Below are 18,131 nucleotides of genomic sequence, written 5' to 3' on the forward strand. Positions count from 1 at the left end.
TGTTTTGTCACTCCAAAAGATCTCCTCGTGCACCCCACTCCCCCTCTTTCCTTTTTAAAATGTTATCCCAACTTTTCACACACATCACCCCTTCTACCGCAACTCCATTGACCCAAATGGAGCAGGAGGAGAGCTGGTCTTGTGGTAGCAAGCATGACATGTCCCCTTAGCTAAGCAGAGTCCACCCTGGTTGCATATGAATGGGAGACTACATGTGAGCACTGTAAGATATTCCCCCTTAGGGGATGGAGCCACTCTAGGAAGAGCATCTAAGTTCAAAGTTCCCTCCCTGGTAGTATCTCCAAGATAGGGCTGAGAGAGATTCTTGCCTACAACCTTGGAGAAGCCGCTGCTAATCTGTGAAGACAATACTGAGCTAGATGGACCAGTGGTCTGACTCAGTATATGGCAGCTTCCTATGTTGCTATGTGAATGCACCCCCTCCATTCTGGAGGAGATGCGAGTTAAAGGGCTTTAAAAGCCCCGTGTGAAAAACTTCAAGGCCAATGGCAGAGGCCAGAGTGTGCTTCCTTTCAGTCCTGTGCTGAGGAAGATGTCGCAGTAATCCCTGTAGAAATGTCTGAGACTCTTTCAGGTCCCATCCCTACCCTTGAAGGGGCTCTTCTTTCCCTTCTCCACTAGGAGTTTTGTGATGGATAGTCTGTACAGATGGGGGTGGAAGCATAAGAGCATCACTACCACCAACCTGGGTCTTTCTCTGAATCTGTTGGCTCTGAGAAGATGTATACCACATGCAGCACTCTGCTAGCCCACCCACAGTATTATGTTCAGCTCCCTATTTCAAGCCCAGCTCAGGTTTTTCATTTACTCTAATCAGGCCATTACTGAGGAGAGAGATCAGAGGGAATGAATATAGCTGCCTCCTAACTGGTGAGTGGGTAGAGAACTGCATCTTTTTCCTTTCCATTCCGCAGTTCTCTTTGGGAATCAGAAACTTTCTGATTTGAAGTCTTAATAGAGGAGGGTGAACCATTATACCTGGCAAGGGAAGGTTGTCTTAAGAGACTTTTTCAACTGAATATTTTCCTGCCTTGGTTTTTGAAGGCTATTAAAATCTTATGCTATCTAGCCCCTCACAGCCTGCGGATGAGTTGTAAAACAAGTTGTTGTTTTCCCTAGACCCTTAGAACAGAACATTCCTTTCCCTGAAGATTTTGAAATGGGTTGTCCCAGTACAGGAAAGGGCATTTCTGGTAATGGGGAGGGGTGGATTCTAGGGGTGGTGGTCTCCCTACAATTTGCTCTTGTCAATGCAGCAATGTCTGCTTTAGTTTTGAGGGCTTATTCTCCCCCCAAATAGAGATGAGTTCTTAAATGACCCAACCGAAAAGAAAAGTGAAGCTGTGGTTCTTTCTTTGTTTTTTAAAATAAGGTTTATACATCTTTAGTAATTAGGGCAGCTTCTGTTAATTTTCTCTAGGGCCTCTGTTCTCTATGCAAGGGGCACTTCAGTTGAAACTCTGCCAGGGTCTCAAAGATGTCAAAGGATTAATAAGTAGACCAAAGCTGCTTACTTCATGGCTGGTTCCAGCTTAGATTGAATGAAATACACATCCAAAACCAAGCAGGGGCAATGAATCACTATAAAGCTGATAAGCATTCTCGATCTAATTAAGCTACAATTTCTGTTTTCAGAGGAAGTTGTTGAGAAATGCTCTCAGGATGTCAGGGGCAGAGAAGAACCAAGCCCTGTGCCATCCTTCTCTCTCACATTAACACATGAAGTGTATGTAGACTGAGGAAGAACATGGTTTCATCTAGGTCCAGTATTGTCAAACTGATTGGCAATGGCTCTCCAGGGCTTCAGACAGGAGTTTGTCCCAGCCCTACCTGGAGATTTCATGGGTAGGATTTGTGACCATTGAGCTGCAGCTTCTCCTCCTACAGACCTGCCTATAGATCAAGGGATTTTAGATACTTCAAGCAGCAGTTCAGGGTTCTGTGGTCCAAACCACCAAGTCCAGGAAGCAACAGATCCAATCCATCTAATGCTGCACAAAAAAAAATCCTCCCACTCCAGATGAGGCAGCCCTGCACCTGATTCTGCAAGGATTCACAGATGGGGGCCAGAAGGCTACAAGTCACTTTGTGTAGAAGAGGAAAGGTCAGATGCTGATCCGTGAATCCTTTGAATTGATACCACTCTTCCTAATGATTTTTTCATGTTGCATGTCAAAGAATCTTGAAAAACAGTGAGGCGGGTCTCACAATCAGTGAGACCCAGTTTGGGAAGCTCAGCGGGGACTCGGGAGAGCAGGCTAAGCCTGCTTTCCCCGCAGATGATCAGGGCGGGAGCACTGGGCAGCTGGATTGGCCGCCCACATGATTGCCAGCTCCATGACTGAGCCTGTGGGGGCTGAGGAGTTCGGGGGCCACATGGCCCCCGGAAGCACCAGTATGCCCTGCGAGAGTGCGCAGGGCATACTGGGGAGACACCTGAGCTGGGAGGCTGCTTTTCAGCCTCCTGCCAGCGGTCTACTCATGAGTAACCACGGTGCAGAGCCGCGATGCGGCTACTCATGATTTTAAAAACCTGGGTTGCGGAGCACTCGCTCCACAAACCCGGTTTAAGGGGTGGGCTACTTGAGCGGGTTACCCCGCTCACACCTATCGTGTGAATAGCCCCAGTGTAGAGTTTTGGCAGCCATAGGTCATCATCTCTTCATTGAGACAGTGGAGTCAATATCATCTCATGAAAGGTTTTGTTCTGTGGTACTATCTTGATCTTTTTTTTATGGTCTCAAAAAGGGAGGGGTCTGGCAGGAAATATTAGTCGTCATGTGTATACGTGAGTCTGTTTGAGCAGTGGGCATGTATTTGTAACTTGATGTAGTCAGCTTGCACTTCAGTTTGCACTACTATCACAGGGAACCTAGCACTCAAACAGCAATATGCAACCATTTCAACTTGGTTTCTCCCATCCCACCCCACCCCCACCAGCTTCTTCATCCTTATTGAAATGGTGTGTGTGTTTCTGCACACAGATGATTGATAGGCTGTTGCAGGCACCTGTAGCTCGGTGCTCAGTACTGCTGTATATGCTCATGCTTTAGCTCTTTATCCCTTTAAAAAGAAATCAGCAAAATGCTGCTGCACCCCCCCTGGCATTGCTGCATGATGCCAGACTGAGTCTGGGCCAAGAGGTGAGCCCCTCAGGCAGGGGCATAGCTGCAATTGAGCAGATGGGTGCAAAGAACCCAGGCCCCCAAGCTCCAGAGGCTCCTCAGCTCCACCCCTTCCTATTTTCTTCATTATTTCTCTCACTCTGAGGGGCCACCAGGGAGAGGGTTGAGCACGGGGCCCCCCCTCCCCCAGGAGAGGTTGAGCACGGAGCCCCCCCTCCCCCGGGAGAGGGTTGAGCACGGGGCCCCCCCTCCCCTAGCTACACCCCTGCCCTCAAGATTTCCCCTCGTTCTGTGAATTGAGTGGCCTACAGGAGCTGGGCAGTATCCGGTTCAGCAAATGCCATCCTTTAAAGTGCGAGAGTGCAAAGGATTCAGATAAAACAGAAGGGGACAGAGCAGAACCACATAAAGAGCAGACAGAAGGCTGGGCCAGCTAGAGATATAGTGGGCATAGCAGAAACATGGTGAAACAGTGAGAACCAGTGGGACACTGTTATCCCTGGATATAAACTCTATAGAAAGGACATGGAGAGGTCTATCAACGGCTTTTAGTTGGAGGGCTATAGGCCACCTCCAGCCTCAAAGGCAGGATGCCTCTGAGTACCAGTTGCAGAGGAGTAACTGCAGGAGAGAGGGCATGCCCTCAACTCTTGTCTGTAGTCTTCCAGCGGCATCTGGTGGGCCACTGTATGAAGCAGGATGCTGGACTAGATGGGCCTTGAGCCTGATCCAGCAGGCCTGTTCTTATGATGGCTCTGAAAAGAACACAGTATCTTCAGCTAGTTAATAGTGATGTTTTCCTTAACTGAAAGGGAAAGGCCACCTACCTTTATAAACACTGCCCAAAGTAAGTCCTTGATCACAGGCAGTCTGATGACGGACATTGCCAAGAAGAAACCCTGACTCTGTGCAACCTTTTGGCTGTTGTTCTTCAGGTGAGGGCTGTAATGCAGCAATAAAACATGAAAGAAGGCATCAGAAATGTGAATGGCATCTTGCTTACAGCACAGGGACTGCGATGTCAAGACACAGGCAGTACGGAAGGCCACTTAAGGGATACATGGTGACGCTCTGGTAGTGTGCAATCTGGGAAGCGCCCTGGTCGCACAAATGACCGTCTGACTAATGGAAGGTCTTTAACTAGGACTTACTACATTTAAATCCCACTCTTCCTCCATGGAGCCCAGACATGGTTATGCTTATCCTGTAATGCTGCACCCCAGGGCTGCTGCAGAGTCTGAAGGCAGCCCCTGTGCTAGCAGTGCATCCACAGCTTTCCCCATGCTGGCGAGTGGGGAACATTGTGGAAGTGCTGCTAGCACAACTGCTGTATCTGAGCAGCGTCGGAGCTGCCTTCTGACTCTGCAACAGCCCTGGGGTGCCGCATTTCGGAATTGTAATAGTTTCCATCATGTCAGCAAATGTTTTTAAAACCTGAAGGGAAATTCTTCAGCACAAACTGGAGGAGTTAGTCATGCAGTATGCTCCAAGAGGTGTTTGCTCAGAAGTAAGGCCTTATAAGTGCAGTGGAATGTACTTCCTACTAGCAAGTATGTTTAGGAGTTCGGCCTTAAGCAAGAAATTGAGGCAGTGGGGGGGGGGAAAGCAGAGGTTTTGATTATTAATAAAGTCTGCATACAGGAGAAGAAAACCAGATGTGCTAAAGGCAGATCCAAAGTCTGGCAAGGAAAGACAGACATGACACAATGAGAGCAAGTTGTATGACATGGGTACAAAGGAGACTTTTTGGTATGGCCGCAATATTGCATTGTCTCGGTTTCCGTAATGGGAACAATATTGAAAATAACTCCACTGAGAGGATCACTGCTGCAGGAGTATGAAAATTAATGCATCATGTCTCAGTCTGAGGAGGGGAGGGGAGAGGAGGAGGCAGATAATCTCCATCTAAGCATATGAGAAGAGCTGGCACACTAGCAATGATCTTTTTAAAAACAGCGCACACACGTTTTAAACATTTTTGTGTGCCTGGAAAATCTTGTCCCTATATTCAAGAAAGGGGAAATAAGGCACTCCAGACCAGTTTGTTTCACTCGAGGGCCTTTGCTGGTAAGGCCCTCAAGGACAAATATTTTAAGGAAAGAATAAATAGTGAATTAGATGTATGCTAGTGGATCATGTCAGATTAATCTGATATCATCATTTTAGAGGATAACTGCTAGTCTTCCGTATAAAAGAAATGCAATAGAGCTAGTCTGTTTGGGCTCTACTAAAGTACATAATACAATACTATGCAGGGATTATTATGACTCTAAGTGGAAATTGATCGGCCTCAGCTCCATCTATCATAGGAGAGGTGGAATGGATCCCCGAAAGCACCTTCATCCAGGCCCCTGTGGCCTTACCAAATTTTAACCAAGGTTTGGTAAAACATTTTGCACAGTTTCAATTAAAGGAAAGTGAAATTGCTTTCAAATGCTATCCTGCATTTTAATGTTATCTCTCTTTGGATTTTGTATGTAAAATGCTTTTACATGTAGCCAAGAGAAGCATAAAGATTCTATTTTGTGTAACTTGGACTGGATTGTTAGCTCATCATTTTAAAAAGAGGGGTGGACACTGCCAATTTGACTCTTGTGGCATGTCTTTCAAGAAAGGCTTTCATTCTCCAGTGCCCTGCCCCCCACCGATGACTTCATACTGTGCAAGCATGTGTGCTCCCCAACTGTGAAGCCCAGGCTTAGCTGCGTAACAACAATTGTATGATAGAATATGAACATGGTAAAAACAAAATGCAAGAATCTGTCCATCCTCAAGGGATCATCAGATCTTATGAGAAGAATTGAATTCCCTGGCAAAATATGCCTCCTCCCTCCAGACCACTGTGGAGAGATAAAAGTTACCTTTGAGGAAAAAAGAAGTTGTCTATCACAGGGATTTTCTTTCTTTTTCTTTTTTTCAAAGGGGGGCTTAGTTGAACACCAGCTTTTCAACCATTTGGAATTTGGCTGGTGTTTTCCATGTATCAGTCTGTTTAGTTTAATAGTGGTATCCATTTGTCAGGGATACGTTCTATACATGATGCTTGCAAAAGATGCCAAATTAGGAGGCCTTGGGCCATGAGGCATCCACTTGAGGAAGTACCACAGAAGTCTCGCTTCCCACCACTTCCATTGTCGCTACAGAAAGTGTTGGCTGCACTTGGATGAGGGAAGAACAGGGGGAAGGCTTCAGAGACAAGAGGAGAGGAAGACAGCCGGGGCAACAATTTCTCCTAAAGAAATGAGGTGCTGCTGTGGGGATGAGTGGATGGCAGGAGCTCTCTCCATTTGAGGAGCACAGAACAGAGTCAAAGCAGGAAGGAGGCTATCTGGGCATGAGTAATTTGTGGCTGCAGGAAGCAAGGGCTTCCTGGCTCCTGCAGCCGTAGATGGGCGTCCTGCCTCCCACATTAAAAGGCTAGTGAGAAGAAGGATTATGTAAGTGGAATAAAAGAAATGTGTAGGCACAAAAGGGCAATTATATATCAATTATGCTGCTTCACTTAGGCTGGGGGTGGCCAACCTGAGGCTCTCCAGCTGTGTTAGACAATAACTCCCATCACCCCCGGCCCCTGCTACAAGAACTTTTAATTTGTAGGTGATTTTTAAATTGTTAAATTGTTTTAAGTTTTTGTATATATTTTAGCTTGTTTTATGCTATGGTTAACCGCCCAGAGACAAAAGTTTGGGGTGGTGTACAAATTTGATTAATAAATAAATAAATAAATAGTGGACCAACAGCAGCTGAAGAATCTCAAATTGACCACCTTTGAGTTGGGATTTTGAACAGAAGCATAACATAGTTCAGGGATCAGCAACTAGATTGGCCAGTGGGCAAATTCAGTGCTGAATAAGATCTTGAAGGACTACCGCTGCGGGTCCTCCCCCGCAGGACCGGTGCCAGACTGTTTTGCGCCCTAGGCAAGGCTAAAGTACTTGCGCACACACACACACACACACACACCCCAAAAAAATTCAACTTTGATTTTCAAAAACATGTTTTGTAGAAAAAATGGAAAGCACAAAACTTGAAACTGCTAAATTTATTTTAAATTGCAAGAATAGGTAACACATCAATTTTTGATTATCTTTCTCAAATACAAAAGACAATATTTTGGCACACAAATCATTTTGATTGATTTGGTACACTCTGTGCCCTAGGCAGCTGCCTAGTTGGCCTAATGGTAGCACTGGCCCTACCTCCCTCCAGCCCCACTTTCCTTCCAACTCAGCTTGGTCCTGGTGCTAGAGAACCACAGCTATGGAGGCTACTCCATAGGCAAAGGGATTGAGGGCAAGTGAGAGGAGAGCTTATCTTGTGGTAGCAAGCATGCATTGATTGTCCCTTTAGCTAAGCAGGGTCTACCCTGGTTTACATTTGAATGAGGGACTACATATGAGCACTGTAAGATATTCACCTTAGGGGATGGGGCTGCTTTGGGCAGAGCATCTGCATACTTGCATGTAGAAAGTTCCAAATTCCCTCCCTGGCATCTCCAAGATAGAGCTGAGAGAGACTCCTGTCTGCAACCTTGGAGAAGCCGCTGCCAGTCTAGGTAGACAATACTGAGCTAGAGGGACCAATGGTCTGACTCAGTATAAAGCAGCTTCCTATGTTCCTAAGTGTTCCCTCCGTTCCCATAAATGCAGTCATTCTAAATCAGGGTTGCACAACTTCAGTCTTCTGGCAGATGTTGGACTACAACTCCCATCATCCCTGACCATTGACTGTACCTGGGGATGATGGGAGTTGTAGTCCAAAAGCACTGACATGCCAGAGTTGTGCAGCCCTGTTCTAAATGGAGTTATGTCTGCTTAGCTGGCATCATGCCAGTTGAATGAGTAAGATTTCATTTGGAAAAGGAGAGGCAGGGAAAATAAGGGAATCATGTAGGTTGTTACATGGCAACCATGCAGGCATCTCCTAAAGCTTCCAGTTAACCAAGAAGCAATAGGAACACTTGCATGGTTGTCCAGCAACCACACATGTACTTTCCTTTACAGCTTAAATGTTGCTAGACTAACCACCATGCACCTATCTGGAAAGCTATGCAGCTGCCAGTGCTGCACCTTTGATGGTCCAGCTGCCAGGCTTTCATGGGTCACATTCTGCCCAAAAACCCATTAGTCCCTAAACTAGATGATGTATGATCTGGGTGTAGTCTATTATTCTTGCACAAGGGATTGTCCAGTTTTGTTTTTCTATGGAGCAACATAAACTATAAAGCAAAATAAATGTACATGCCTGAGATAATGGTTACTGCCCTGTTCACTGGAAAAGGGGGGAGGCTAGGAGTGTTCACCTTTAAAAGTAAAGGGGGGGGGCACTGCCACAGCAGGAAGCTGCCTGGAGTAGTGGTCACACTGGCAAGAACCTGCATCTTTACTTTTAAAGATGCTGCTCACCACCACCTTTTACTTTTAAAGGTGTTGCTCGCCACTTCCCCCCACCTTGAACCACCGGACTGGTTTGTGGTTTAGCTGAACCAGGCTGAACCGGTTCCCTGGACTGCAGACCACTCAGAATTCAGTTTGGACCTTGGTCCGTGCACACCTTTAGGAGAGACTGTAACAACCTATGGAGTTCTTAGCAGATTTGCTATGTTCTCTCATTATTGGCCTTTGTGAGATCTTAGACCTTTATTCTCATTTTTAGGTGTGGGAGGGGCCCTTCACTTTCTGATTGATTTGTATCTACATGAGGTCCCAATTTATTTATCTGAACTATTATCCAGCAGTTCCCCCTGATACATGAGAATAGCATATTACAAATTTCCTTTGTAGCTGGAGGGAAATAGAGATATATATTACCTATATTAATTTTTGAATTCCCTAGTATTCTACCTAGACCTCACCTCTGGGGAATAATACCTTTTTTCTAAAAATAAAATAAAATAAAAAGTTAGAAAATGGTTCAAGAGCAATCTGTGGTTGGACTTTGCCACAGGCCATGGCTATGCAAATTGACAGCATTGTCCAAGTAGAAAAACAAGTTCACTTGAAGAATAAGAAAGCAATTGATACTGAAGAGGTGCAATAGAGAAGGTCTATAAACTTGTGTTTAGGGTTGCTCCTTAGGAATATACAGAGGTGCACCTAGGTAATTTTGGAGCCTGGAACTAAAGGCCTTTGGAGCCCCCTACCCCCACCCCGCTGCAAGTCAAGCATCATTTTTTAAGTTCTTGAGGGCACAAGAGATTCTTGAGGGCACAAACCACACCACCCAGGACAAACTGAATAGGATTTGGGGACCCCCAGGAGGTGTGGAGGCCCTGGACCTTGGAGCCAAAGTCCAGGGATAAGAGTGGGAAAATAAATGAACAGATCCAAAGTGGTTTCTCCTGGAGTAGAATCTGTGGCTCAGGAAAGGGAGGGGATGTTTGGAAGAAATAAGTGATGAGATATAGCATTCGAAAGTTACCTTAGAAGTAAATTACTAACAAAAGCTTTCAGTAGCACCCTTTTCCTGTTTCATATCTAGCTAGCGATGCCTACAAATAGAATAATAATTTAAAATATCAAGCATTTGTAATGTAAAAGTCAAGTATATGGGGGTTATGCATTTCGTCATATATAAGCCTAGTTTCTCCACTTCCCCTGGACCATCAGGAGCTATATAAAAGGGACCTCATACTGTGAAGTATGGCAAATAATTCAATTAAATGAGCTTTGATTTACTCAATGGGTGGGTTTGGCTTGGACAAGGTCTGATTTTATTTATTTTTTTAATTAAAAATATTTATACCCCACCCCTCCAGTACACTACTGCTCAGGGCGGCTCAAAACATTTATAAAAAGATACAATGTAAAAGTAAAATAAGACTAATAAAATTAACCAAATTTAAGTTAAACAAGTTAAAACCAGGCTAAAACCACATTTAATATATTGTTTGAAAGATCCAAATTAAAAGTTATTTTAAAAGCTAAAAACAGAGAACTATAAAAACTAAAGAACCTACCAGATATAAACAGGTGGAACATTATCTGATCACCATATTTGGCATCTGAAAGGAATCATCTCCTCTCCCCTTTGTCCACTTGGCCTTGGATCATCTTGAGCTATTTATGTAGAGGGACACTTGCTCTTGATCATAGCATGCTGTGATGCGCATTGCACAGGTTGATCTGTTTGGACAGTTGGTTCTAATTCAGAGCAGCAGATTAGACTAGAGAGCCTTTAGGTCTCTTCTGGTGCTACTATCCTATGGGGCTATTCTGACCATCAGCAAAAATTGAGCTAGCCTCCGCTAGCCCGATTTTTGCTGATCGTCAGAACCACCGGGCTCACAGGCAAGCCCGGCAGTTCTGGAGCGGCTAACCCATTCTGGAACCCCTGGTAAAAAGCAGGTTTGCTCCCCCACCCCCCGCCGGCTCCGTCACAGAGCCGGCAACCAATCCGGCTGCCCAGGGCTCCCTGCCCGCTCGTCCGCGGGGAGAGCAGGCTTAGCCCGCTCTCCCCACAGTTTCTAAAAAAGCGGGTCTCACGGATTATGAGACCCGCCTCTATGAGTTCCACAATGAAGACTGAAAACTTGATTTTGGTTTGATGAAACAGGAAGTTTTCTGAAAGTCTGGTTCTGTGCCGGATGCCAGATTCTTCACAAAATTCTTACAATAGCTGCTAACTTTGGCCACAATGCAGAAGAGCTGTGTGCATACAGAGGCGTATCTAGGGAAAATAGCACCTAGGGCAAGCACTGAAATTGCGCCCCCTGTCCAAACATCTGACACCCATCTTTCAGATAACTTTACCATAATATCAGCTGAAAAATACAAGTCAAGCTTGTTAGTCTTTTAATATTTCAAAAACTATTTAGCAGTGGACATAGCCAGACCAAAAAATGCTGGAGAACTACAAATTTCAGTATGTGGGGGCTCATGAAATACCCAAATACTATGTGGAGGTGTACTTGGGAAACTAAACAGAAGTGCCTAATTCTCTAGTATGCATTGTAGCATCACTATTACATAAGTTTTAAAAATAAATGGAGAATTTGACTTTTCCCAGATACTCTGAAAATAATTAAAGGATATGCAGAGTAAACTGGGTCACTGTTTGGAATATATTCTAGTCTTTCAGAAAGACAGTTAAAATGAGAGAAAGAGAGCAAGAAACTCCCAGTGGGCCTTAATACTAAGAATTTCACACTGATTCAAAGACAAACTCACCATTAATAGACATATTATTAAGACATCACATTTAACTCGCTTATCACAAGAAGCAAAGTAAGAGCAAATGAATACAATCCTAGCTCATAATCCTCAGCTCAGTATTCACAAGCCCTGATTCTCTGTACATAGTTCCCAACTAAATATGTGTACAGTGACTTATATTATTATTATTATTACCTGTAGCTCCTTCGGGGTGCTTCCTAAAGGCTGTCGGGGAGGGTCTGCAAAGGTTCCCCCTCCCCACGCTGGCCTCTAGGGCCTCGCAGGGACCACCTGAGCATGTGTCGCGGCCGTTTTTTAATTTTTTTAAATGGCCGCTAAAAACAGAGGCCATTTGAGCATGTGCAGGGGCCATTTTGTTTTCGGCGACCATTTTTAATTTTTTTTTTAATTTTAGAGAATGGCTCCCCCTTCAAGTGGCGCCCAGGGCATGTGCCCTGCCTGCCCTACCCTAGATATGCCCTTGTGTGCATACACCCTTTTGATTTTGATGGGATTTAAATGTCCCAGTGCACTGGGTTGTAGCTTTTGTATGCAATTGAATTCTCTCAGAACTGACTGGACAATGAGTTCTCTTGATACATGTGACTATGTGCCTTTGACTGAAATCCTCAGAATGTCTACTTGAAAATGAGTTCACTGAGGTCAGTGGAACTTGCTTTTTGCACTGGACTGCCAAAACAGTAGATCAGATTCTTTCTTTCTCTATTATTATCCAGACTATAAGCAGCTATGTCAGTAGGTGTGTGCGTACATACATGTACACATCTGGTCTTGATTTAGCCCACACCCTGGCTATTCTGTCTCTGTAGATCCAGCATTTAGTGAATGCAATTCTATGAAGGTTGCCTTTGGCACTTTACAGGATTGTCGCCGGTTACGGCTGCCTCAGGCTGGGTTCAGGAGTGAGGGAGAGTTCCGGAGCGGGAGGGAAAATGCACTGTGTACAGGCAGAGGCTGGAGATTTAGGAGGAGAATGGAGGAAAGAGGACTGGGGAGAGATCTCATGATTGCTCAAGATCCTGCAAGATGGGGATTCAAACTCTTGCAAGATCTGTCAAGACTGTGGAGGGGCATTTAAGGGACAGGCTGATGATGAAATGGAAACAGACTACATGAAGGATTCTGGAGTCCTAACTGGATGGTGAGAAAGCCCAGAGAGAGAGAGTCCAAGAAGCTAAACCAGCCATAGCAGAAGTGGGGGAGGGACAGGTGATATACTAACCTCCCAACTCTCCTTCAAGCTCCATTACCTGCTGAGGCATAGCCCCTTCCACCCTCCCTGCTTTTGGAAAGATAGGGAGAAACAGGAGAGCGAGGGAAGCTGGGAGCTTCACATGAATCTATGGTGCTATTTTTTAGCCTGTTTTCCTTAAGGAAAGTAAGCTTATGAGATTACCCAAGCTTACTGTGTGTATCCGTGTTTCCGCCTCTGATTTGGAATAAAGGCTCTAGGCTCTTGAACCGCCTAACCTATTTGAAGCAAATTGGATATAGTTGCAGGGACAGCTCAATGGCATATCTTGTGGTGTTGTCATCCACGCAAATTCAAGATGGTGGACATGTGAACGTTTGAGGCGCAAGTGGCCTAAATTGTGAACCGCCTAACCAACTTGAACCAAATTTGGTACAGTTGCAGGGACACATAGGGACACCTCAACGGCATAGTTTGTGATGATGTCATCCACCCCAATTCAAGATGGCGGACGCGTGGACATTTGAAGCACAAGTGGTCTAACGTGTGAAGATGGTAATTATCGATTAAGATTATAGTGAAAGGAAAGTAGGCAGATTAATTCTTATTAGAACTTCTTGTATATAATATCAATTTCTGATTTTAATGTACCCAGCAAAACTCTCCACGACCAGAACTATGTTACAAATTGTAGAATATGGCAAATAATGTAGCATCTGTTAGCACCTGCAAGATCTGTACATCTAAGCTCCATAGTGATTGAAAAGTCTGATGATGAGTGGTCGGTTTCTTTTAATTCTTAGAAAGAAGAAAAGTTTTGGGTGGGACATGAGCAGCAGTGGCCATGGATGAATCTCAATCCCTCTCCATCTGCCTCTACATACATTTGTCCACAGGATGAATTAATACAATCAACCTCATGCTAGTTTGATGGGAATCTGAGATTCCCGAGGCCCATGCATTCCTATGGCATGTGCTGTATAAAACCAACCATTACCAGGAAACCAGCCATTACCAGGAACTGACACCACACCAAATCAAAAATAAAATATCATCACGGAAACTTCAGATTTAAGATTACCGATCTTGGCTTCATGTCAGTTTAGTGTGGTGCTGATCTGAGATTCCCAGTAATGGTTGGGTTCATGCATCTTGCTTCATGGACGTGCATATACCTCAGGAATCTCTGATTCCCATCAAATGACTATGACAGGGATTCTCAACTTGTGGGTCCCCAGATGTAATTGGACTTCAACTCCCATAATTCCTAATCAAAGGCCACTAGGGCTAGGCATTATGGGAGTTGAAGTCCAGTAACATCTGGGGACCCACACGTTGAGAAACCCTGGACTATGACATCGATTGAGTGAGTGACCTTGCCCTATGAATCTTAACAATTGTTCCTTAAACTGTGATAAAATTGGAAGATACACCTTCAAAAACCAAATTATGCGTGATTGGAGATTTCCACTTCCAAATTATTGGAACTTGAATTATAGGGTCAATTTTCATGATCAAAGCAATGTCTGTAAAAAGGTTAAATCCTAGATCAGCACAGTGCATGTGGTCCCAGTATCCAGTCATGTGAACTCAGAAATGTTCAGCAGTGTCAGCTCGGCACCACATCAACCTGACATTTACCTCACAGCCAGAGTTTGGCATGATGCCAACCCAACATCACAAAAAAAATCCAAGTTCACATGACAAGAAATCAGAGGCACACACACCACACAGATCTAGGATTGAACTTTTTAACAAATAGCATGGATGATGAGAACTGGCCTGTGTTGTGTATTATTGGAAATACTTTTTTTTCTCCCCCAAGTACAACTTGGAAATAAAATTTAATTTAAAAATAAATTGTGCATACAAGATGAAATAGGCAGATTAATTTATTCCAATATCAACATTTGATATTCTTATAAATCTATGGTTTTATTAAAGTTCTTTTATAGGCAAATAAGAATTGCCTTTCTGAATCAGACCAAAGTTTATCTTCTAATCCAACACTCTCATATAGCAGCCAGCCAGAGTGCACAAACAGGGTATATGGGTGATCATCATCCATTGCTTGCTGCCAGCAATTGGTAGAGAGATACTGCCACTGTATATCTCCCCTGCTAACTGAACAAAGAGGCATTTTTAAAAAGTGGTGATTCTCTCATATTTAGCAGGGGCAGATCAATTGGCCCAATTTGCCCCCAGCACAGCATCCCACCAGTTTCTTCCTTGTGTTTCTTTTAGGCTATGAGCCCTTTTGGGACAGGGAACCATATTATATGTGTTTCTGTGTAACTGCTTTGAGAACTTTTGTTAATAAGCAGAATATAAATGTTTGTAGTAGTAGTATTAGTAATCCATTGATTGTCTCTCTTTTTTAAAAAAAACTAAGCTATTTGATATCATCACATCTTGTGCTAGATAGTTTCATATATTATGAACCCTGTGTTAGCATTTGGCATGACTAGATATCCGATAGGATCCACATATTGGCAAGGGGTCCACCATTGACAAGGGAAGCACTGATGCTGCCATCCCATCCAACCCTGCCACTTGCTAATGCACCTGTATGTGCAGTCATGCACAAGAGTGCATATGGGGCCATCCCTGTTCTCTCATATCCAGGACCTGCTGCATTCCAGAGCCCAAAGGATGTGTCTGTCCTTTGCTTCCAGTTTTTCACCCATTAAAAATACATATTTGGACTTGTTCTCTTATCCCGTAAGGTTGGGTAAGAGTCGTGAAATCCTCAAAGAATTCTGAAAGATTGGTGAGGCAATCGTTACTTGCCGAAGCCATGCTCATTCTTCCTCGGCAAGACTTGTTCTTTTGTATGTTTAACAATTCTACCCTCAATTAAGCTTTCCAGCAATTTATCTGGGCCAATAGTGAGGTCAACTAGTCAACAATCTTCTGGATCTTCCCTATGGTACTTTTAACCTATGCCAATCCTAAAGATTGGCATTGTACTAGCAACCATCTAATCCTCCAGGAGGTAAATTTAGCATGTTTCATATTTTGATCACAACATCAACAATTTAAGTAATCTTGGGTGAACACCAGCTGCCCACAGTGATTTCTTACTTCTTAATTTGCTGCTTTCTAAAACTTCATCTTTTTCAACTTTATTTGATATAACAGTTAACTTTCAAAAGTAGTTATCCAGATGTGTACATCTCTAACATATTTATCAGTGATTTTAAATAATTTATTTTGTTTCTTATTTCCCTGTCCTCATTCATTACTTCATAGATAGATAGATAGATAGATAGATATCTGTGTCATCCATCAGTCTTTTAGCTCCTTTGGCTGGTTGCTTACTTCTGTTATATATGCAAGAAATATCACTGGGTGAAATATCTTCAGCAATTTGCCCTTTGGTTTGCCTTGCTGTCTGTATACATTTCTTTTGACAGAGGTTGTGCTCTTATTTTCTGTTTGTGCAAGAAAACTCTTTTTATCATGTAATAAGGGCTTCCTTGCCTCTGCTGTTGAACTGTGGCATATTTTTGTGAGTGTTTGTGCCTTTCCTGATGTATGGTGTCTGTTTTATCTGAGCTTCTGTTATAATGATTTTAAATAACCTTTGATCTTTCTCAAGAGAGTTTACTCTCATGACTCTGCCTTTAGTCTCCTTAACCAATCTCCTCTAATCACTGTGTGGCACATTCTAAGAAATTATCATTCATACGTATATTGACTATGATAGCATTATGGTCAGGGGTGGGGTAAGGTTGGCATGGACCCTGGGCCAAGAAGTGAAGATCCCTCCCTCCTCCTTCAGGGAGGTGCAGTAGGAGAGCAAAGTGTTACCCAGCCAATGTGTCGTTCTCCCCCCACCCCCCACCCCCGCCCTCAGGGGCCCTGGGACATTTGTTCTCCTCTTCTGCCCTTGCTAAGTTGCAGCTTCAACCCTGATTATGGCCATTGCTTCTGAACTGTTGGATAAATCTTACATCTCATATTAGTTAGTAGCTGGATTTTGGATCTTGTTCAGGGTTAAAGCCAGAGTCACTTCTCCTCTTGTCTGTTGCATAATTCCAAAGTGAATAACTTTTGTATCTAGAAATGTTGTCTCTTTGTAATTACTTGATTAATGTGTGTGTGTTGGTTTATATTTAATCTCCGCAGGCCCTGTATAGCTCCATCAAGAATGAAAAGCTGCAGTGGGCTATGTGAGTACCCCTATTTATTGCTTATAGTAAGAGATCTCCTTTGAGCAGCCCCTTAGTAATTTCTCTTTTTCTGCTACAACTCACTCCAGGCTTTGCCACCTCACCATCACCATGGGCTCAGTTGGGCAGCAAAGTGGCAAGCATATCCCAAGAACAAATCACACGTGTAACAAGTGTATGCTGAATACATAGTTTCATTACTATATTAATCCTACAGAAATTAGGTTTGTTTTATCTTCTGCAAGCAATGTTCCTATATACCCATGTTGGTTTTTTTAAAAAAGAGAGTTGGGAGGGAGCAGAAAAAAGCTTGCTAAAGATAGCATGTGGATTTAAGTCCCTTTGCCTCCCTTCTATTGTCTCTGGTATCTTTTGTTTGGGAACTTTATTTGTGCAAATCAAATGTACATAGTGGCTAAATGATCCCTCACTAGATGAACATAGTGTCTGTGCCTTTGCTATTTATTTAGTGTGCTATTTCTGTTACTCAAAAATACCTGTCTAGGGTAGGGGTGTGCAATTCAGGTTTTCGGTGATTCGGTTCGGGACCCGAACCGAATCACCCCCAATCTGTTCCGTGCCCGAATCTGGGCCACCCGAATCACCCCTGATTCGGTTCGGATTCGGATTAAATCCGAATCCGAATCGATTCGGGAAGGAAAAATGGGTCTGTACCCCATGGGTTAGAAACCCATGGGGGTGGTTGGCACCCTATGTGCACTACACTACCACTCTCTCTGGGCCACCCCAGCACCCCCCAAGTGCACTTATGGGGCTGCTGACACCTCAATGCTTCTCTATGGGGAAAAACCTTAAAGACGCGTAAACTTTAACAATTCCCCAAAAATCAGCCCTCTGCCCAAATCCTTTGAAAAAATTCAGGTAGCTTCCTTGACCCTACCTGGCACTACCACCAACCCCACACTGTTCTAGGCCACCCCTTTGCCCCCCGCGTGAAGCTATCCATTTGCTGACACTTCAATGCTTCTCTATGGGGGAAAACCTTACAGACGCGTAAACTTCAACAATTACCCAAAACTCAGCCCTCTGCCCCATCACTCTGAAATTGGGGTGGTAGCCTTCACCCATTAGACACTACCACCCCACCCCACTCTTTTTGCCCAGATCCCACTCTATGCCCCCGAACTGCCCCAAAGACACTAAAACTTCAAAAATTCCCCAAAAATAAGCCCTTTGCCCAATTCCCCTGAAATTTGGGTGGTAGCCTCCAACCATTGGGCACTACCACCCCACCCCACTATTTTGCCCCTGGGACCCAAAATTCGGGCTGACATCACTTCAGACCTCTTTGCATTCAAATCAATGGATGCAAAAAGGCGGGAAATTCAAAGAGATGTCATCCTGAATCACCCGAATTTTTGGGGCCCGAAATTTGGGTGATTCGGCTCGGCCCCGAAAAATATCAGGGGTGATTCGGTTCGGA

The 18,131-nt window shown here is 44.1% G+C and overlaps 1 protein-coding gene across 6 annotated transcripts in view; it reads left to right on the top strand.

The window, feature by feature from the left end:
- PSD (pleckstrin and Sec7 domain containing) overlaps positions 1 to 18,131 on the top strand; it is a 140,543-nt gene that overhangs the window by 97,203 nt on the left and 25,209 nt on the right. For all 6 annotated transcript variants that reach the window (XM_053312752.1, XM_053312753.1, XM_053312751.1 and 3 more), the window contains one exon: positions 16,644 to 16,687. In XM_053312752.1, the coding sequence (XP_053168727.1) occupies positions 16,644 to 16,687 (44 nt within the window). The remainder of the gene's footprint in view (positions 1 to 16,643; positions 16,688 to 18,131) is intronic.

Source organism: Hemicordylus capensis, chromosome 3, assembly GCF_027244095.1.
Source record: "Hemicordylus capensis ecotype Gifberg chromosome 3, rHemCap1.1.pri, whole genome shotgun sequence".
Classification (NCBI taxonomy): domain Eukaryota; kingdom Metazoa; phylum Chordata; class Lepidosauria; order Squamata; family Cordylidae; genus Hemicordylus; species Hemicordylus capensis.